At 43.5% G+C, this 21652-nt stretch overlaps 1 protein-coding gene across 1 annotated transcript in view; it reads left to right on the top strand.

Annotated features, from left to right (window-relative positions):
* The first annotated feature begins 218 nt into the window (after positions 1-218).
* Positions 219-21652, top strand: part of Egf (epidermal growth factor) — a 76064-nt gene continuing 54630 nt past the window's right edge. Inside the window, exons 1-5 of the mRNA XM_031375473.1 lie at positions 219-701; positions 16138-16337; positions 18757-18938; positions 19306-19533; positions 20232-20434. Of these exons, the coding sequence (XP_031231333.1) occupies positions 557-701; positions 16138-16337; positions 18757-18938; positions 19306-19533; positions 20232-20434 (958 nt within the window). The 5' untranslated portion in view covers positions 219-556. The remainder of the gene's footprint in view (positions 702-16137; positions 16338-18756; positions 18939-19305; positions 19534-20231; positions 20435-21652) is intronic.

Here is a 21652-nt window from a genome sequence, read left to right as displayed (position 1 = left end):
TCCCCTTCTCTGCCCTGAATATTTTTAGTGAGTAGCAGCTATCTCCTCTCTGGCACCCTGCCCTGCCTTCCCGCTTGCTCCGGTAGAATTGCCCTCACGGGTGTTTGCAGAGAGGCTTGTCTGCTTGCTCAAGTGTCACTAAAGGGGAGGGGGTGGGGCCAGAAGAGCTTTAAAAGGGAGAGGAGAGTCTTTCTGGGTTCCAAAAGGAGAAGCCATCAGGGAAGGTATCCTAGCGGCATATTTCGTTGTTAGCCCCATCCCTCATCCCGGTGAGGCTTGGAACTTTCCATCAATTCTTTCCTGTCTCATTTCTCTTTGAGCTTTGCCTGGCTGTGCCTGTCACAGAGAGAAATCAGTCACCCGCAGGCTTTCCAGCGCTCTTAGGCTCTGGGAAATTTGTCATACGGGTGTCAGGTATTTCTTATTGCTGTCCAAAAAAAAAAAAAAAAAAAAAGTGAGATAAAGAACTCTCCCAGAGTCTTTCCGGCTGCACTCAGGGGCTCTCGAGAGGTGCAGAAGGATCTGGAAAAGCAGCATTAAAACAGCTAAATAAAAGATGCCCTGGGGCCGAAGGCCAACCTGGCTGTCGCTCGCCTTCCTGCCAGTGTTTTTAAAGATTAGTGTACTCAGCGTCCCAGCACGGCAGACCGGGAACTGTCAGCCAGGTCCACTCGAGAGAAGCGGGACTTCCATGTGTGCCGGTAAGTAATCCAAGAACAGGAGCCCACCCTGTCGGGGACAATGCCTCCTGCATCTGCTCACTCGCCCTTGTACACCTGCGCCTTTGCCCCTGGTTTGTCTTTGGGTGTGCATGTTTGCTTAAGTTGTGTGTTCTGAAGTGTGTGTGTGTGTGTGTGTGTGTGTGTGTGCGCGCGCGCGTGCGTGTATGTCTTGGTTGATGCTGCCAATTACAAAATGTCACCGTTCTCCACTGTCCTGTGCATGAGTGAATATGCCTCGCTCAAAACCAGGTGAAGATCTGTTTAGCCTCAGTCTTTATTCTGGGGAGATAGTTACACCTAGCTGATCAGCTCCGTATTGGAAACTGGGGGAACATATGGTGGCAGTCGATCTTGTTGCTGAAAAGCAACAAGTCGATCTTATTCTGAGTACTTCATGGCAGAAAATGGCAAAAGTCAATGAATTTTTTAAAAAAACAAAACAAACAAAAACCAGTCTCAAGTTCAGCCTCTGATCCTCCCTCCTCTGAAGCTCTGACCCAGCTCTCGGCTTCTCAGTAACAGGTGCATGGTGACTCTGCAAGCTGAGAAATGACACGGAGTAATGAGCCTCAGCTCCTCTCCTACAAACAGCGTTTTCTCCGCGAGGAATTGGGAATTGTTCTGATTGCACATTACAGCACCTAACACTTGGAAACATCTTCTCACTGTTGATTCTCTATCCAGTGGGGGGTGGCGTTGGGGGGGCCGGGGGGGGGGGCGCAGAATGAGTCCCTAACCTGCAGTACTGGAGAGAAAGCTAGTTCATTCATGCAAGGGTCCACACTGTCCTGGAAATCCTTTCTTGTCATTTTTCACTCGTGTTTTTGAGACAGTGTCTTCCTCTGCAGCTCAGACTGTCCGGGGACTTACTGTGCGGATGGACCACCGCACGGTGCGGACCACACGGTTCACTCATTTCTTATCCTCCTGCTTAGTTAAGATTGGATCTGAGTTAAGAAAGAAAGAAAGAAAGAAAGAAAGAAAGAAAGAAAGAAAGAGAGAGAGAGAGAGAGAGAGAGAGAGAGAGAGAGAGAGAGAAAGAAAGAAGAAGAAGAAGGGAGGGAGGGAGGGAGGGAGGGAGGAAGGGAGGAAGGAAGAAACAAACAAACAAACAAACAAACAAACAAATATATAAAGTAGATTGATGAGAACATACTGTGTTTTCAGAAGAGAAAGCTCTGCAAGGTAGATAGAAGAGAATCATGGGAATAAGAGCGCCAGAGCTCTGCAGCTGTGGGGACCTCCAACCTGAGTGCCCACGGGCCCAGCGTGTTTCCAGGAAACATTCATTGTAACCGCAGAGCAGATCTCCAGTTTTGAAGGAGGGAGTGACTGCTAATCACATGTATATCCCCAGGACCTAGGGCACTTCCACTTCACTTATAACTCAGATAATAATGTCAGAAAAGGGCTGACAAGACAGAACTGACCCCTTGTGAGCCATTAGCTATTGGAGACATAAGAGTAAACTCTTGAGCACAGTTGTGTTACATGGATTGGAATGTTACTGGGACGGAGGAGGCCCTGGAACCGTTGGGGAGTGATCAGAGTCAAACACAGTAAGTCTACCTGTGTGGTCAGCGAGGGGTAATGGTGGGAGCCTATCACATAGCTGGTAGCTAGAAGAGATGGGCGGGACCATGTGCAGAACTTAGAAAGAGGAAGAAACTGAAGCAATGATAATGTGTACATGGTTCTTGGTGCTCGGGAATAGTGTACGATTCCTCCGGCTTGTGCTTCTACCTACTCAGGTTGGTGGCTCGAGTGCTTTTCAGAGATAGTTTGCATCGGACTCACAGGAAGCTCTGACAGAAATAATGACTTGGGGAGATCCGATCACAGTGTGGAAGAACTAGATTTTAGAAGCAAAAAAGCTCAGTTTCAAGTTTGCGTTGCCTTCTTGATAGCTGGGTCATTTTACAGTCTCCCTGGGAAGTGATACCCATTTCTCAGGATCGTGGTTGGGATGACTCAAGGTAAAGTGAAATATCTCTAGCCCAATGGTTGACTACGTAGCCTTGACTAAAGTTCTTTGATCAGATCGTTCCTTGCATTGCCTTCTTTTAAACACTGCAGTGGCATGGTGCGGACTTCAGTGTGGCTTCGGGCTGCTTTAAGGCCTCTGCTTCACACTGCATCTTAGGTTAGTGGAGAACTGCCTAGGTCACACCCTGTCACCCCTGCCTTCCAGCAGATGGCATTGCTTTCTCCTCTGTAAATAGATAATGGTGACATCGTCTATTTTTTCCCCCACTTAAATTCTGCTTGTACTTCTTGCCTTTGACATTGAGACTGTTCACCTACGTGGCCAACCTGACCTAGCAAGAACAATGCCTTGTGGCCTAAAAAAAAAAAAAAGAAAAAGAATCCAGGTAAAATGTCTTTCTGTTGCTGTTCATGTAAATGCCAATAGGCCAAACCAAGGGATAAAAAGACAGGATTTGGTTTTCTTCCCATTCACCAGACTTGAAATGGAACATTTTCTTGGCTTTTATTTTAAGCGAAAGCAGATGAGAACAGTGGAGAAGAACACTGTTAGCTAGTGGCTTCTGGACTTTTAAAGCTCTTTGCCCTGGAGGACAAATGTCAGTTGGACAGGGAACGGTTCCTGCCTGGTGTCTAAACCTGTGTTATTTGTTCTTGGTAAATGACAGTCTCAGAAGAAGCTCAGCCTCGGAGAACTGATTGTGGGAGGGATCTGGGCATGGCATAGTGTCAGCTCACTGGGCAGAGTGCTTTCACTGGCACACAATGAGGTCACTGATTTCAGAGAGGGCTGAACTTCGCTTGGCTTCCCAGTCATGTGCAATGCAGAGCCATTTTCAGATAAAAATCTCGTCATGGTCTCACTCACTTTTAGAAAACTTTCTTTTGACATCTAACTACAGAGAAACTGTGGGCCTGTGTTTTACCTGTGTTCTGCCTGTAAATATAAACTCTGGAGACAGAGAGCCCACCTTACTCAGTCTCCTACTACATGGGATAGGTGTATCTTGTTTATTACACCAGGAAAGAAAGCTGGTGGTGCCCTCTTCCTGGGGTGGTTGTCAAACACTGTGTGATGTGGTCTTGTTCCTCACTCACCCAGAGTCACCCACAGAAGCAATACACTGTCTCCCAAGGAATTCCTAAAGGTTTGGGAGAAATTTTCCAATTTTGTGAAGCAGCACAGTGTTTACTTTAGCTTTCATTATTACTGCCAACCTGAACAATGCTAAAGCAAGAGAGCGGAGTGGAGTTTCTTCATGTCGTAGTTTCTAACACTAGAGTTTTACTAGGAGTCTTGGGGATGAGCCATCTCTACTGTCTGTCCATGTCTTCCCAGCTGTCCCATTTGCTAGGCCCTGAGATAAAATGATTACTTAGAGTCCGACCTGTGCAGATGACTGCCGTTTATGCCAGGTGTGGAAGAAGGAAAACTTTTAAAAGAAATATTTTTTTTAAGGAAACAAAGGGATCTTTCCATTTCCTGACAGACCTCTTGCTCTCTGAAAATGCATTCTCTTTTGTAGTCAAACTACAAGCAGGCAATCACTATGGGACAATTATGGGTGGGTGCATGCAACCATGTCTGCTTTAGTAGATTTGCTCCTTAGCACTGGCTTTCAGAGCTGGGAGTTAGGGAATGTAGAGAAACTCAATTCTTTTAGCCCAACACAGGCCAGGAACATGTATTCTCATCGCCCATTGACCCTTCCAGGCCTAGAGCTTGAATTCGCACATCTCTTTTTACTTCTCTCCTTGATTGTCTGACTTTCCCAAGCAGGCCAGGCATGCTCATGTCTGTCAGTGTTTGGATTTCCCAACTATTCCCTAGGATACTTCATGTTGTGGAATTGTGTGAATGTCCAGGCATTCTGGACCTAGCTTGCTTCTGTGGTAGAGATTCATGATAACCATGGATTTATTTATTTGCAAAGCGCCAGTGACACACTAGAAAAGGGCCTTTTATAGGAAAGCACGGCCTTCCTGTACTCTGTCTCCCTTCTCTGCCCGCCTGAGCTCAAGGGGATGTCCCATTTCATTCAGAATGTGGCTCTTTCTGTGGGTAGGCAGTTGCTAGGATACAGAGACTCAGAAGAGCATCCCAGTAGCTGCCCTGATCTTCCATGTGGTACTTCAGTTAGGAAGCAGTGTTTCACTTCATTCACATATTAGCAGTGCCTTTGCTTTGTGTTATTCTAATAATATACTCAGAGGATGCAGTGAGCTCCTTGGGTGAGCCAAATCTAGGATGTTATTTGTCATTTTTATCATCCTTGATAGCAACGTATTTTAATATTTTCATTGTGCCTGTGATCACATTTGCTTTCAACATTTCAGTGAAATGCTTGTTTAAAGTATTTTTCAGTGGAGTTAGAGCTGAGGAGTAAGCTTGACACCTCTGGGTGTAATTCTTCTCTGTCTTAAACATCTTTTTTGTCTGGGTAAAGCATAGCTGCACATGCCTTTAAGTGTCAGCTTTCATGAGGCAGCAGCAATCTCTTTGAGTTCAAGACCATCTTCATAGTGAGATCCTGTTTCAAAATATAGAAGAAAAAAAAACTTTCTAAGAACACTTCTGTAACAAGCATCCTCCAGAAAGTGTATATATGTTTAGCCTTGCAATTTGAGAAACTTTACTTACATTTTTGTTACTTAAGAGCAACAAAATGAAAAGCAATTGCATTAGTTATAAATAAGACCCAAATCAAATTTTCTATCTTAAATTTTTTTTTAAAAGATTTTAAACAATTGATTTAATCTTTTAGATCTTCTTTGGGGTGTTGAACATTAAGTGTCACTTGGTGAAAGTTGTTTATTTTGGGTCATTTAAAAATGCTTTTTTAAATAGAGATCTTAAGGACACATTCCATTCAGTATTTAAGCTTAGAGAAGCAAAGGGGAGGGCTATTTTCCAGAAGTAGACGTTGACAGTAAAGATATTTATCCAAGAATTTAGCACAGGAGTAAGCTTCTTTACAAAACTCCCCCAAGCATAGAAACCGCTGGCTTCTAGAATGTAGGCAGTTAGGAACTGAAGTGATAGATATTATGGTAGAAAATTCTTTGTGGGTCATATAGCTAGCTTCTGCCACTGCAGGCAGAGACAGAGGTCCACACAGAGGCAGCAGCTCAGGAGGGACCTCTTTTGTCACCACACAGGACTCCAGGCTCATGTCCTATAAAGGTATAATGCACACAGACACTTCCCAAAATAGGCTGTTAAAAGTCCATCCATGTGATGACTTTACTGGTTCTCCTTGCCAAAAAGTCTGCCTAATTCTAATTTGAATTAAGAAAACTTTTTTGAGGCATGGGAGCTGATTGATGACTTAGGGGCAAAATGTCCAATAAACCATCTGGGATGCTCTACTGGGATCTGTCTTTATGTTAGGTATGTATGTATATATATATGTATGTATTATGAATCATGTGTGTGTGTGAGAGAGAGAGAGAGAGAGAGAGAATCGTGTGTATATGTGTGTTAATCCTGTGAGTGTGTGAGTGAATCATGTACGTATGTGAATTGTGAGCACAAATGTGGCACAGAACTCATGTCAGAGGACAGCCTGGGATGTTTGTTCTCGCTTTAGCTGACCTCATCTCCACCTCCCATCTCACTGTAGGAGGACTGGCATTACAAATGTGTACTAACACATCTGACAATGTGGGGGGTCAGTGGATTTGAACTCAGTTCCTCATGCTTGTTGGGCAAGTACTTTACCCACTGAACCACATCCTTACGCCTGAAAAAAGTTTTCTAATTCTTTGCATTGATAAATCCAGTTGAGTCTAGTTATAGCAGTCTTTAAATAAAATTGAGCATAATTTATGTTGAAAAGCAGAGAGGTATTTAAACTACTCACTTAAAATGAAAAATTCCTTACAGCAGAAAACATTACAATAGAGTTCGTTGTTTCTCAAAACCGCATTTTTTGAAAGAGCTTTTCGGGTTATCTTGATTATCGAACTGGCCAAGAGACAGGCACATGACTCAATGGAACAGACAGTAAAATCCAGATATGAATTCACAAGCAAGTCATTTGATCCTTCATGAAGCTACAAAAGCCATTTTATGACGAATGAGTCTTTTTACCAAGACAGTATGGTGTTGTGCTATTTAGACAGCTAGACATCTGGATACTTGAGTATCTGTAAATAACACATTAATCCAGTATCCTAACTGTACACTCTACACAAAAGTGGACTTAAAATGTATATTGCAGACCTGAATTCAAAATATAACACTACAGAGCCTTTAAAAGGAGACATCTTTGTCTTGGGGTTAAATGGGGAGTTCTGAGAAATGATACTAAGAATGGAAGTTATAAAAGAAAAATTGATGAATTGTACTTCATCAAAATTTAGAAGTTGCTCTGCAGAAGGTGCTATGAAATGATGAAGCCAAAGTCCTGCTGGAGAATGACTGTAGTCAGCTTCTGACACAAGATGCATCTCAAAATGTAATTTTAAAAACTCCAATAATAATCAATAACTTAAAAATCAGCAAGGACTTAGACACTTAACAGAAAAGATACAAGAGTGTCAAGTTAGTCCATGAACAGGTAATCAACACTATGTCAGAGAGAAAATTATGCAGTCCCCATTCACCTTAATAAAATGAGGATTCCCCTGGGGTAGTGTGAGGAGAGTGGGTTTATAGGACAGGAATAAGGACAAAGGAATAAATGACTGGTGAGCAGCATTGATTTATATCACGTTAAGATTTATTTTTAAGCTTTAAAATTGTGTGTGTGTGCTTGTTTGTGCACATGCCTATGTGTGCATGTGAGTGCAGCTACACACAGATGCCAGAGGCAGACTCCTTTGGAGCCGGAGTTACAGGATGGTATAAGTCATCTGATTCAGGTGCTGGTAATCAAATATTGGTCTGTTAAAAGAGCACTGCATGCTCTTAACTGTCGAGCCATCTCCTTAGCGTCTACATCATGTTTTCCCACAGCTTACAGCGGGGGTAGTGGGGTGGAGGTGGGGGTGTTCCTATTGAACTTGGTAGACTAGAATCTCTTGTTTTTAAGAGGAATGGTTTGGTCCTTGAGGAGAAATTATTGCTTCTTTCAAGCTTCAGTTTGGATATATTACACTTGACAAGATCAACTGTGAGTTGGTCTTATCTCTTGGGGGAATCTGGTGGGCTTCAAACATTGGCCTCCCATTGAGCTATACTCCAAAACAATCCATGCCTTAATTCAAGAAGTCTGCGAGTGTTACCTTTACATAAAAAAATGAGCTGGCTTCCCTCCCTCCCTTCATTTACCTATTTCCTTATCTTTCGTCTCTCCTCTTTTTGTTATGCAGCCTTGGCTGGACTTGAACTCTTGGCCAATCCTTTTGCCTTAGCCCCACAATTTTTTTTTACAGGTATGCCCCACCATTCATGACTACAAAGGGGACTTTCTAGATGTGGTCTTGGGGTAATGCTGGGGCCAGCCCCAACAGGGTCAGGTACTGAGGTGGGACACAGTCCTTAAGGAAGGCCAAAGGCTGATGAACTCTAGTCTTTAACTATCTTTTACTGTTCTGGAAATTTAACTCTCTCAGTTCTGGAGCCAGAAGCTGATGGATTCTGGCAATCTCTTTGTGTCTCTCTCTGTGTCTGTCTCTGTCTCTGTGTCTCTCTCTGTGTGTCTCTCTCTCTTTCTCTCTCTCTGATGGCTCTGGCAATGACTCCTGCTGATAGCTGCAGGGGAATAAGAAAATAAACTTAGTTGGGCTCTTTTGTCTTAAACTTATGGGATGGGCCTCTCTGGCCAGGTAAGAGGCTGGGAGTTCATTAACTCTTCATGAGCCATATAGAAAAGAAAGAAGAGGAGAGGAGAGGAGAGGAGAGGAGAGGAGAGGAAAGAAGAGAAGAGAAGAGAAGAGAAGAGAAGAGAAGAGAAGAGAAGAGAAGAGAAGAGAAGAGAAGAGAAAAGGAGGAAGAAGAAAATCACAGACACATGCACACTGGGTGATGCAGAAAGGGCTAAACCCAAAACTTTATCATTGCTTTAAGCTTTTTAGATGAAAAATTCTCTATGTAACCTTTTTTACATAAAAATTACCTCATAGGTAAAATGTTATACAAAGGGGGAGTTAAAGAAGATTGCCAATAGTAAGTTCAAAGCAATGTTTCACTCTATAAGCTCATTATAAGTTCAAAGCAACAGTTTCACAAGGCCTCTTTTTATCATAGTGCACACCTGTGGCTTCATCCTTGGACCTGACCTAGAATGAATGTCTTTCCTTGATCACAGATCTGTCCCAAGCCTATTTTTCTTCTTAGTGCATGTTATGACAGCTCATTGTATTTCTTATAATGCAGCCTGAACTTAACAGTTCTATGAGGAGAGGACACATTCTATGTTTAATTCTAACCTTATTACATCTTCTGACAAAACGACTAGAACTATTTCCTTAAACTTTCTTCCTAAAATTATTTTAATTAAATCAGGTATTCTATAAAGTTATCAATTCATCTAAACAGCATTAATTCATGAAAATTCATCTTCATGCTGGTCTGTAGAAAATTTGCCCAATAGGATGGGCTATCACACAGGACATATTCACACCAGGCTATAGGCAGTGAGGGTCTCCTGGTGCCCACTCACACCAAGCCAAATAAATGAGGACTATTGTTGTGTTTTATAAAAAGACCAGGATATGCTTTATAGTGCATGATACAATGAGGTGTGGGGGTTCCTCAGCAGGCTCATGCTGAGGCATCCCTTCACCCTGAAGTACCAGCCATACAATGGGTATAGTGTAGAATAGAGTTTATTTAGGACATGGGAAAGGGAGTTGAGAAGAGAGTAGAGATAGAGATAGAGACAGAGACACAGACACAGACAGAGACACAGACAGAGAGAGGAGAGGAGAAGAGAGCTGGCCAGGACCAAGTGGAAGGGGGAGGGGGAAAAGGAGAGAGAGAAGGGAGAAAGGGGGTCAGGGAGAAAGTCAGACAGAGGGAAGGGGCACAGAGAGCGATGAGGGGCCAAGCAGCCCCTTTTATTGCAAGCCAGGTCTACCTGGTTGTTACCAGGTAACTGTTGGGCAGAGCCTAGAAGGAATGCTAACAAGTACGGCAACTACAAAGAAGAGAAAGCACATCCGTAGCAAGAAGCAATCCTAGGAGGAAGTCTCTAGGGCTGTGCTTCACCAGAGTAAGATGGTGGGCCGTCTCCAGGGAGCTCCCTTGCCCACTGCAGCTCTTCCTGCATGGCCTCCTCCAGGGTAAGAGGACAATCCTGGGTCCTAGGGACAGCACAGGAGGAAGTCAGACAAGAGAAGCAGGGATTTTAAGGTGCTTCACTGCAGTTTTCAACACTGGGAAAGGAGCAGGGAGCCAAGGCATGCAAAGGGTGCATTCCACACGAGCTGCCACCCATCACAGAATTAAGTAGACAGTTTCCAAGCGATGCAATTACAGGAACTTACTTAGAGGGTCCTCCTTCATCACTAGCTCCTGGGACTTGGGGGTGAAAAAAAACTTGCAAGGAGTATGTTTGAAACAGCATTCCCTGCAGTGAGCTCTTGGCACTTCTGAACTACAGCATGCCAGAGTTTGGGGTCAGCAACGCAGCCTGATGGGTAGAAGCTAGGATCTGTAATGAGAAAGCCTTACCTTCGTATATTGAACCAGCTGCGTCTTGGGATCTATGGCCAGGCAGCTGCTCCAAACATCACTGTCTTCTGAACAACAGGGGATGCTGGCCACTTATGTAGTACCATCCAATTGATGCAACGGTGCAAAGTGCTACTTCCCAGATAACTAACATACTGCCTTCCCCTTCTGCTAGTCACCACCAAGTCTTTGGGACATTAACGCGTGTAATGGCCTTAAAGACTGCGCATCCGGTTGAAAATGAAGGTTAACGTTGCAGAGAGTGCTAGCTTGATTATAGCCCCGAGGACCTCGAGCAAACCTGAGTCCCTTGACTGCGGACATGGTTAGAAGTTAGCAGGAACTGGCTGTGGCTGGCTTGCGGGTGGATAATTTTTTTTTTCACTCTTCGGGTCTCAGGTGGTCACCCCATTCATTTTCAGGAAGTAAGATTGAAGCCCAGAGAGTTCTCGGCAGAGCTAAGACTTAGACTCAAACCTCGCAGCTTCGGTATTATTCATGAGTCAACTGGATGGTGTATCCAGCCTACTTTGAGTAAGCCAAGAAGAAAACAGAAATTAGTCCCTTGGTACCCACTTAAGTACTGTCACTGTAAAAAAGAGAGACAGGTGGTCTCTGCAGAATATGAAACTGTTCTGCACTTCGCACAAGCCAAGCTAGGCTCTCCTTCCAGTCAGTCCCCTGGGAGCGGTGGTCAGTGACCGCTGTGGTGGTTTAAGATGGCTGCCAGGCTCAGCTTCTCCAGGAGGTGGCAGGCTTTCTTTGTGCCATCCATTATTCAGAGTCAAGGTCTTACGCTTGGTGTGCTCGGTGTGGCTGAATCCTGAAAGTCCAGAAGTTAGTTCACTGTTCACCTCCTTTGTCCCAGGAACCCTGTGGTGGTGGTGGTGGTGAAGGGGGAGCATCACTTTTCCTGTTAATCTAGTGAGAGAGTTCAGGTGGCTCCTGGATTCACTGATGCTTTAAGGCCTCCTCCCACCCAGCCACGTGCCAGTCCCACAGACACACAGAGGATGCGAGATGGTTGGTCTGTTCCCCACTTCATTCCTACTTGGCCTCGTGTCTCTCAGCTGTGCCATGGGGCCTCTGTGCTAATGGAAGCCCTCAAAATGGTCCATGCCTCTTGGGCTCCACTCTGATCCCTAAAGTTACTCTGTCAACCCAAAGGTTGAGAAATCAGGGATTCTCTTTGGTTTTGTTCCTTAGAAAAGTGGTTCAATTTTTCTATGCACTTTCTTCGTATTGCACTGTGGTTTTCGTTGGTGGTTTGGTGTGGTTTGGTTTGGTTTGCTTGTTTGTTTCCCTAAGATGGCTAACAGAGCCCTGGCTGTCCAGGAACTTGCTTTGTAGACCAGGATTGCTTGAGATATAGATCCACCTGCCTCTGCCTCCTGAGTGCTGGGATCAAAGGTATGCACCACTACACTTGGCTTTTAGATTGCTTTCTTGCATAACAAAGTTCCACCTGCCCACAGCAGGCTGAGCCCTCCCACGTGGATCATCAATTAAGAAAACTCCCCACAGACAAGCCCATAGGGTAACCCAATGGAAGCAATGCTCAATTGAGGTTCTTTTTTCCCAGGAGACCCTAGCTGGTCTCAAGTTGACAAAACTAACCACATAATATCTAATCTGTCTGGTTCATGGTATCACATGGGGATAAATAAGACAGAGATATGAAAATCTGTTGGTATTATATTGTCATTAAAATAACTGCCATAGCCTGAACCTTGCTTGTATGAATTTAGTAGATCTATTATTCTCTGTGTCTACTGGTAAAATTCTAGGCAGATAAAATAAAATCAATAATTTCTTGATTTTTTTTTATTTTAAAGTTTATTTTAGTGTGTGTGTGTGTGTGTGTGTGTGTGTGTGTGTGCATATATTTTGCCTGGATGTATGTCTATGTATTACATTCTCTGTGTCCACAGAGGCCAAAAGGGGTCACCCCATACTGGAGTTACAGACTGTCTTGAGCTGTCATGTGTGTGCTTGGAACTGAATCCAGATCCTCTGGGAGGGCAACCATTGCTCTTAACCAATGAGCTACTTCTCCAGCCCCTGTTTCTTGATTAATTAATTAATGAATTCACTCGATGTGTTTTGAGTACCTATTATGTACAAAGAATCAGACTGTAATCTGGGGTGATGAATATTAAAATGGTTAGAACATCCTCCCTGCTTTTTAACCTGTAAACTCTCTATGTAGTAATATAAACAAAAGGTTGTATTGATTACATCAATATGTCAATACAACAAAAATTAATCAGATGTGTTTGATAAATCATTATTTCTTTTTTTAAAAAAAAGGCATGTTACATATAAAAGAGAAGACCCTTGTCAATAAATCTAGAGTCCTGTATCCCTTTGTGGTCCACAAGTAGCTCTAAGCTTAGGCTGCCTTTCCTCTATGGAATAAGTTATGTGGGCATTCTAGGCGTTGGCTTCCCATTGAACAGTGGCACAAATCTATGTAGCACAACATGGGCTGTGGGAAGGCACAGCAGAAAGTTCCTGACACGCAGCCCTCCATCATCAATGAGGTGCCCTCTCACGTGTGGTTTCACTTTTCCTTACTCTAATATAGTCCCATAGCAGGAGAAGTTCTGGAAGGTGACTAGCAAGCATGGGAAGACAGGTATGTCAGTGAGGTATCTGTGTTGCTGTGTCCAGAGCAGCTCTTCAGGAGAAAGGACTTATTCTAGTCTTAGGTTCAGAGTTTTCAGTCTGAACTTGCTTGGCTGTGTGTTTTAAGATCCACTATGAGGCAGAGCATCATGGCAGCGGGAACATTCTCTACCTCTCAGCTGTCAGGAAGCAAAACCAGCAATGGAGGAAGAGGCTTGGGTTCCACAATTCTCAGTGGTGCACTCCTACTGACCCACTTCTGCCATGTGGGCCCCACTTTCTGCTTTCTCTTCCTCCTAATAACGAATGGACCATTTCAAGTCTAACCCATTGATTGTTAAAGATGGCTGTGCTTGCTGTCTCAGTAAATGGCCCCACAGGCTCAGCCAGGAAGGTAGTTCACTTACCTCTGGGGTATTTCTTAACCCAACCAAGATGATAACAAAAACTCACCATTATACAAAGCCACTTGTCTCTCAGCCAGGGCCTTTTCCATGTCTTTGATGGTGTCTCAGGGCTTTTACAAGTTTTGGTGGTAACCAAGCATGGATCATTCCCCTCTGTTGGGGGTTGGGGGCTGGTGTTGACACAAAGATGTGGGAAGAGGCTTTGAGTCCATGTTATTAGACATCTGTAGTGACATCTATTAAAATTCTCCTGATCGGATACTTCTTGATTAGTACTGTCATGTATCCACTGAAATGGAGTTAATGCTTTCTAGCTTTGGACCCCCAACATCAGAGTTAGAGCCTGCTAATCCATCAGGTTTAATTCTTAGAACAATGAAGTCATTTATTAAATTCTATTACAGGATTAAAGCTTAATACTCAAACAGAATAAAATAAGGCCAACAAAAAAGGTGCAAGAATTGCCCTCTGAGTCACCTCAGGAGTTTCATCGTTTTCTACATGCATGGTGGCAGCAACCTGTTCCCTTTTGGTCAGAAGAGAGCAAGGAACCCAGCCTCACTCTAGGAAATGAGACTATCCCCTGATTCACTTCAGAGGGTAAAAGACAAACTCATCCAGTAACTCATGCTGAGGTTTCTGAAGAAGGGGTTGGGTTCCCATTCAGATGATGGAACGTGGGAAGTCAGAGTAGAGGTTGACCATGATCTAAGTAGGAAAGGACTCCAGGCAATGGCTAGGGCTCAGCAAGGCACTGCTGAAACCTGGGAGCTGATTACTAAGGTTTAGTAAATGAAAATGCAAGAAGCCTGCTGAAATTCATTCCAGATAAATAGGGAATAATCTTTTGAGTATGTGTAACATTTAGATAGCTCTTATACCCAAAGTGCCTGTGGGCCAGAAATGTTTCAGTTTCCACGCACATATATGATAGCGTCCAAGTCTACAGTAGACCTCACTTATACATATAGTCTAAAGATGATATGATACAAAGGTTTCAGTCTACCTATGTGACCAGGTATGACACTTTCTTTTTTTTTTCTTTTTTTTTCTAGCCTTGAACTTTTTTTTTAAGATTTATTTTATTTTATTTTATGTGTATGAGTACACTATAGCTGTACAGATGGCCGTGAGCCATCATGTGGTTGCTGGGAATTGATGGCCCCTGTCACTCCCGGCCCCGCTTGCTCCAGCGTAATACACTGTAGCTGTCTTCAGACACACCAGAAGAGGGCGTCAGATCTCATTACGGGTGTTTATGAGCCACCATGTGGTTGCTGGGATCCGAACTCAGGACCTTCGGAAGAGCAATCAGTGCTCTTACCTGCTGAGCCATCTCGCCAGCCCGGTATGACACTTTCTACTTGTGATGTCATGCTGATGATCAGCGTTTGGGTTTTTTTAAACATTTGGAACGTCAGAATTTTAGAGAGTTTCAATCTGTATATGGATTTCAAGTTTAGCTTGCTATCCTGTATTTTATGGATAATGTAGCCTGTCTGTAGCAGAGATATCGTCAGTTGTCTAGAGGAATGCTGAGTTTGCTCCTCGGCATGAACAAAGAATTGAATGACTGGGAGAGACAGAAGACCACAAGAAAGGGCATACAGCAGCTTTAGCCACTCAGAGTGGGAGGAGCCTAAAGTTGGAAGTTCATTAAACTGACCTTGGCTTGGGTATTTTATAGCGCCCCTGAGTCCTCTTCTTTCCCCTCTTGGTCCTGTCTGGACACCCCACCCCAGTACCCACTTGCCGTTTCTCCTCATGGTGTCTTCTAAGAACAAGAAGCCATCATCTCAGGAATCTTCCCTCACGTCTCTTACTTACTCACGTCTCCTGCGTGCTCATGTCTCCTGCGTACCCACGTCTCCTGCGTCGTCACGTTGTGCTGACGTTTCCCACTGTTGAAATGTTTCCTGACATTTGGAAGTCAGTATTCAAAACTCTCTGCTTCCACTTAAGACCCCCCCACCCCCTGCTCTCCACCCTATTCTGTGTCGGTACCTGGTGACTTTGGCCATACGGTTAAGCTGGAAGAAAGAGCATCTATTTCCACAATAGTATTTGTAATTGTTATGGTTTGAATCTGAAATGTTCTCCATAGGATCATACTTTTGAGCACTTGGTCCACAAGTGCTGAGGTGTTTGGGGACAGCGGAACCTTTAGGAGGTATGGCCTGGCTGCCCAACGTAGATAACCAGGGTTGGAGTCAGTACATTGCTCCTGTCGCTCTTCCTGCTTTCTGGTCCACTATGATGTGAACGCCCTTCTCCACGACTCTTGCTGCTGTGATGATCCAGGCTCCCCTCCCCACCACAATGGCTTTGATGCTCTTAAACTCTGATTCCAAGCAAACCTATCAAGCATTTCGGTCATAGCAATCCAAAGTAATTAATGCAGTAATTTTACTCCCAGTTTACACAACTAAATCCAACATTCATACAGACTTTGTTTTCTTGTGATAGAAAACATTACCTTGTTTCTTGATAATATATATCAAATACACCTTAGTAGAGCATATATTTCCCTTATATTAATTAATTTTTTCATAATTGGCAATGCACATTTTTTATAAGCCACCTATAAAGACAGTGGTTTGTAGAATAGGCAGGAGTCCCTTATTCTGTAGAGAATAGATTTTATTTAAAATATAAGACTAAAATTTTAAGTCACTTCTACATACATTGATTATCATGGGAAGTATTTTATGTGAACCAGATTAAATAACGATGAAAATCTATATGCTGGTTTCTTTCTCCCCTCCCCCATCAGGTCCTGCCCCCTTCCTAATTTTCTCACAAGGAAACAACATCTCTCGGATTGACCCAGATGGAACAAATCACCAGCAGTTGGTGGTGGATGCTGGTACCTCAGTGCTCATGGATTTTCATTATAAGGAAGAGAGACTCTATTGGGTGGATTTAGAAAGACAACATTTGCAAAGAGTTCTCCTTAATGGGTCAAGACAAGAGGTAAAGTACCATTATTCTCCTGTGGTATGTGAAGAATTTATACAAAATCTGACAAATGTGGCATACTGAATTTCTAATGCGTAGATATTTTGTCTAAGGTCAGAGTTCTCTGAATGGGCCTGATCTCAGGAGCTAAACAGTACCTAGTATTCGGACAGGGAGATACGTGAAAATGCATCATGATTCAATTGTTCAGGTGTTAACTGCAGGCATTTAATATACACCTGTGGTGCTACATCACTGATCAAGCATACAAATCGACATTTGTAAGCCTCTAACAGAAGGGCATGAGAAAACAAATGTAATTCTGAAAACATTATCTGATTTTGTGAAGTCGATGGCCATGAAGAAGACATCATTTGCCTTTTGTACCTCAGACAGTTTTGTCCCTCTTTGAATATTTGACAGCCGTCCTTTTTGGTTGTCAGAAGTAAGGACAATAAGAGGATGAAGATGCTACGGGTATCCAGTGGACCCAGGGCAAGGCTGTTAATCAACATCCTGGGCTGTGTGGCACAGCCCCATCCATAGTGAAGCACTGTCTAACCTCAAGAGTTGATAGTGAGTCAGACGGTGGTGGCACACGCCTTTAATCCCAGCACTTGGGAGGCAGAGGCAGGCAGATTTCTGAGTTCAAGGCCAGCCTGGTCTACAGAGTGAGTTCCAGGACAGCCAAGGCTATACAGAAAAACCCTGTCTCAAAAAAAACAAAACAAAACAAAAACAAAAACATACAAACAAAAAAAAAAAGTCTTGTTTTATCTGTATACATTTTTCTTCTCATGTAGAGGGGGAAATTGCCTGACAGTAACGAAAAAAGTTGGCTTTGTAGTCTCAAAGTATTTGTACTCTGGGGGAAAAAAAATGAAACCAAGGACAGATAAAAAGTGTTGTATTTCAAGTACATACAAAAGACCCTTAATCTTTTTCTTCAACTGGTAGAACTCAGCAGTGAGTCCCAGGAGGAATGTCCCGGGGATGGATTGCAGAGAGCAGGCGATTAGAGGAACCTCCTGCATTTATTCCCACACAAAGTGCTCAGTGTTTGGCTTTTTTTTTTTTCTTTCTTCTCCCCCTTCCAAACTAAACCTCTCTCCTTCCAATTATTTCTAAAAGCTTCAATTAGGTGCTAATCTGTTTTAGTGCATCTCTAATACTGGCTAGCCTCACTTTAACAAGTTTGGCTGCTCCGTACTCTCCAGACATCTGCTAGAACAGCGTGGAAATCTGAGAATTTGGAGGCTCCCTGTCACCAACCACGGGAAAGAGCATAAGCAGTTGTGGATTTATGTCAAGTCCTTAGGCAGGGATTGGCCTGGTGCCTAATAGCGCACCAGTACACCCCCCATGACCCCTTCGTTGGTTACAACTTAGAAAACAGCACATGCTGAACTGCTCACTCACACCGACCAGGAAAGCAACGTAAAGGGAAGCACTGATGAGGAAACACAGAGTCGTTTAAGCTTCTGGCTGGACAGCTCTGCAAAAGGTCTAGCTCAGCTCTGAGTCTGTGCTACCCAGCTCCAAGCTCACCAGTGTCCTAAAGGGAGGAGGCTGAAGACACCACAGGAGCCTGTGAGGGTAAAAGCCAAGGCATCCTCCTGCCTTATACAGCCCAAGCCCAAGACGACTAATGAATTGGCTTGCTCAGGTTAGACTCAAGAGTACAGATGCTTTCAAGAACAGGCAAGGGACAGCCTAAGACATATAAAGAGAAACCCTGTTTCTCTGGTGTTATTGAGATCTGGAAGGAGAAAGGAACTTGATGGTAGAAAAATGGGTAGCAGAAACCAGGGCTCCACAACAAAACTGCTTCCAGAGATGGCGGCTATAGCTCAGTCGTTAGAATGTTTGCCTGGCACGCATAAAACCCTGGGTTTTAGGGCTGTAATCGCAGCGCTCAAGAGACAGAGGCAGGGGGACCTGGAGATCAAGATCACCTCAAACTTAAAAAGTTCAAGGCTAGCCTAGAGTACCTGAGATCCTCTTTCAAAAGGGGACAGGTGGGACTTCTACACCATGACTCTGCTCAAACCCCAGTTGGAAATTTACCAGAGTTTGGAAAGACCTAAAACTAAATTTACATTAGGATTCCATCAACAAATGGAATTTAAAAAAAAAAAAAACTCTTTTAAGCTTTAAAAATCTGTGAAAAATTTATTGTGGCTGATCTTCTAACTTCAATAGCATATAGGATAGTTTTGGGTTTCAAAGCTATGATACAAAAAGCCTATTCACAAGGAGGGGTGTAGTGTTGCTGAATCAAAACAAGCTCACTCTGTGAATATTCCATCCTCTAACAGATGCAGAGAATGCATTAAAATGACAACTACCACAATGGCAGACTTTCAGTGTGCAATAAAGTAGCAATCTCATTGTGAATTGTCAATAGGCATAGTGTTGAAATTTGGTTTTGCAGACAGTGTGCAATGTAGAGAAGACTGTTTCTGGGATGGCCATAAACTGGATCGATGACGAGGTCCTCTGGGCAGACCAACAGAACGGAGTCATCACTGTAACAGACATGAAAGGGAACGATTCCCGAGTTCTTCTGAGGTCCTTAAAACATCCGGCAAATATAGCAGTGGATCCAATAGAGAGGTAAAAATCCATTTTGTTTTGTTTTAAAGGAGATTGAAATGAGCTTCAAATCTCACCAAGATTTGTACATTGTGTTACTTGAAAGAACTCCTGAGCAAGATGCAGGTCTTCTTTGACAATACACAGGCGCCATTTTCCCCAAAACAAGTGTCTGGATAGGGACTCTACACAGTTCTCCCTGCCTGATGTTCTTCTATAAAAGCTTAGTTTCCTTCACACTTGAAGGAAATACATACACATGTTTGGATTCTCATTCAAAGCAGTCAGATTCCCCTGGGCAGGCACCAGAGGTGGGACCCCCCCCCCGAACCCCCACTTTAGTGGCTGTTCATTCAGTTATGGTTGTGTGTGATGTGTTCATTTCCAGGTTGATATTTTGGTCTTCAGAGATGGCTGGCAGCCTTCACAGAGCAGATCTCAGTGGTGTAGAAGTAAAAACACTGCTGCAGACACCAGAGCGGATATCGGTGCTGACTCTGGATGTCCTGGACAAAAGGCTCTTTTGGGTTCAGGACAGTGGAGAAGGAAGTCCTGCTTACATTCATTCCTGTGATTACAATGGTGGCTCCATCCATCTTACCAGACATCAAGCACAGTAGGTTTTGCTTTTAATATGCAGCAAAAGAGTTGAAGCTAGTGTGACAAATTAACTTTACTCTTGTCAACTAAGGAGGTATAGTTGCTTTTTCACAGTCGCCAGTTAATTACCGGTGAGTGACTTTGGACACGTTCCTTAGTGCTTCCTATTTTAGGTTTTCTTTAATGTGGTTCTGGTAACAGGACCTGTTTGCTGGTGTCTTTGTGAAGACTAGAGAAATATAGGCAAATAATACTTAACAACGTGTGTAGCCTGGGATAAGCACCCTCCCTCAGGTTGATCATATTTGTCCTCCTTCATTTTCCAATTTATTTGTGAAGCACTGTCTCTCATGAGACTTGCTCTGGAGCCAGCTTGTGGCGAAAGCAGAACCTAGCCTCGTGTGAAGCTATCAAAGCCAGCACTCCACTCACTGCCGAGTCCTGCTTTCCTCTTCGTTTTCATCACACTCCAGTAACAGAGGAACAGGTCAAGTGGAAGTAAACACTTTATCCTAGTAGTTCTGGATATGAACACATAAGCCAGATTTTAAACTGAATATGTTTTTCTAAACCAAAGAGAGAAAAGAAGATAAAGTAACAAACAAACAAACAAAAAATTCAGGAGGGGGATTCCCCTTTAAAAATTCAAGTAATACACGTCCTGTTATTTAACCCTCCCCCGCCCCACCCCCTTTTCTCTCTGGTTATTTTTAGGCACAGTTTGTTTACAATGGCCCTTTTTGGTGACCGGATCTTCTACTCAGCATTGAAAGAGAAGGCAATTTGGATAGCCAACAAACACACCGGCAAGGACACCGTTAAGATTAACCTCAATCCATCCTTTGTGCCACCTGGAGCACTGAAGATAGTACACCCACGTGCACAGCCCGGGACAGAGGACGGTGCTCAGGGCTCTGGTGAGTCCCTAGTATCTGACATGTATTCACTTATGTACCCACTCAAGCTAGACCAGGAAGAATGGTGTGTAGGAAGGGAATCTTTTATTCAACCTCCATCAGTTCTTAGCTAAAATGTAGTCCTGTAATAAGACAGATGAAAGAGAGAAAAAGACATTTATTAGCATTTGCCTTCATATATATGAGAGAGACATACAGGATTCCTAAGGAAATTAAACCTGGGAAGTGACTAGATTTAGTTAATGATTCATTTATTTGGCTAACACTTACTGCTTAAGAGTTACTTTCTTATGAATAACCGTGGTAGTTAAAACCCAAATAATAAGACAAAATAAAGTAGTTTGACTTGATGTGCTTGGTCTATATTAACAGGTGGGAAACAGAATTTAAAAAAAAAAAAAAAAGGCAGTTGAGACATAATAATACCTTGTAATGAGTTCAAGGAAAGATACACTGAGAGCATAACTGGGGTGTGAGGTGCTATTTGATTGGTTGATCGAAAAAGACCCGTCTGAGCACATAACTGCTTAGAGAATGTCTTCAAAAATGAGGTTTTAGAGAAGTGAAACGAGGGAGAAGCTGTTCTTTGAGGCCCCACTGGTGGCCTCCGTGGTTAGAAAAATCAATGGCGGACAAAGACTGCTGGGAGCTGTTAGAATCTAGGTCTCTAGGATTGACTCCAGGCAAGGAGGGAGAAGCTAACTTTGGTAGATTTATCATTGCCCTCCCTGTGGGACACCTTTGTGAGACCATGCCTTGCCTTAGGCAAGAGAGAGCAAGGGCAGAGATCTTGCCTGGGCCTCCTGAAGAGGTTAGATTGCCTTCAGCTCCACTGTCTAAATATTTTGGGGGGGAGGGGCGTAGTCCATTTTTTCCCACCAAGTTCCTTCCATCCTACCTCCTAAATTCATCTCAAATGTGCAATCCCCTCTCTGCACCGCCATATTCATCAACAGTCAGTCTGTCCTGCCTGGCCCACTATAGTGCCTGCCCACTAGCTAAACTGTTTCCGGTTTTAAAAAGCAAATCTGACTCGTCCACGCCCCTGCTTGAAATCCTCAAGGCTTTCCTCGGCATTCAGATTGAAACTCAACATGGGTCAAGCCTGTGATGTTCAACTGACTTGCTTTAGGGTCCGCACCCTACACAAGAGCTGAGGAAAGATGTCCTTCAGGTCCTCAGACCTGGTGCTCTTGCTTTTAGGTTCAATTTAGCTCC

Source organism: Mastomys coucha, unplaced genomic scaffold (genome assembly GCF_008632895.1).
Source record: "Mastomys coucha isolate ucsf_1 unplaced genomic scaffold, UCSF_Mcou_1 pScaffold16, whole genome shotgun sequence".
Taxonomy (NCBI): domain Eukaryota; kingdom Metazoa; phylum Chordata; class Mammalia; order Rodentia; family Muridae; genus Mastomys; species Mastomys coucha.
This window is presented reverse-complemented; position numbering and strand designations above follow the sequence as displayed.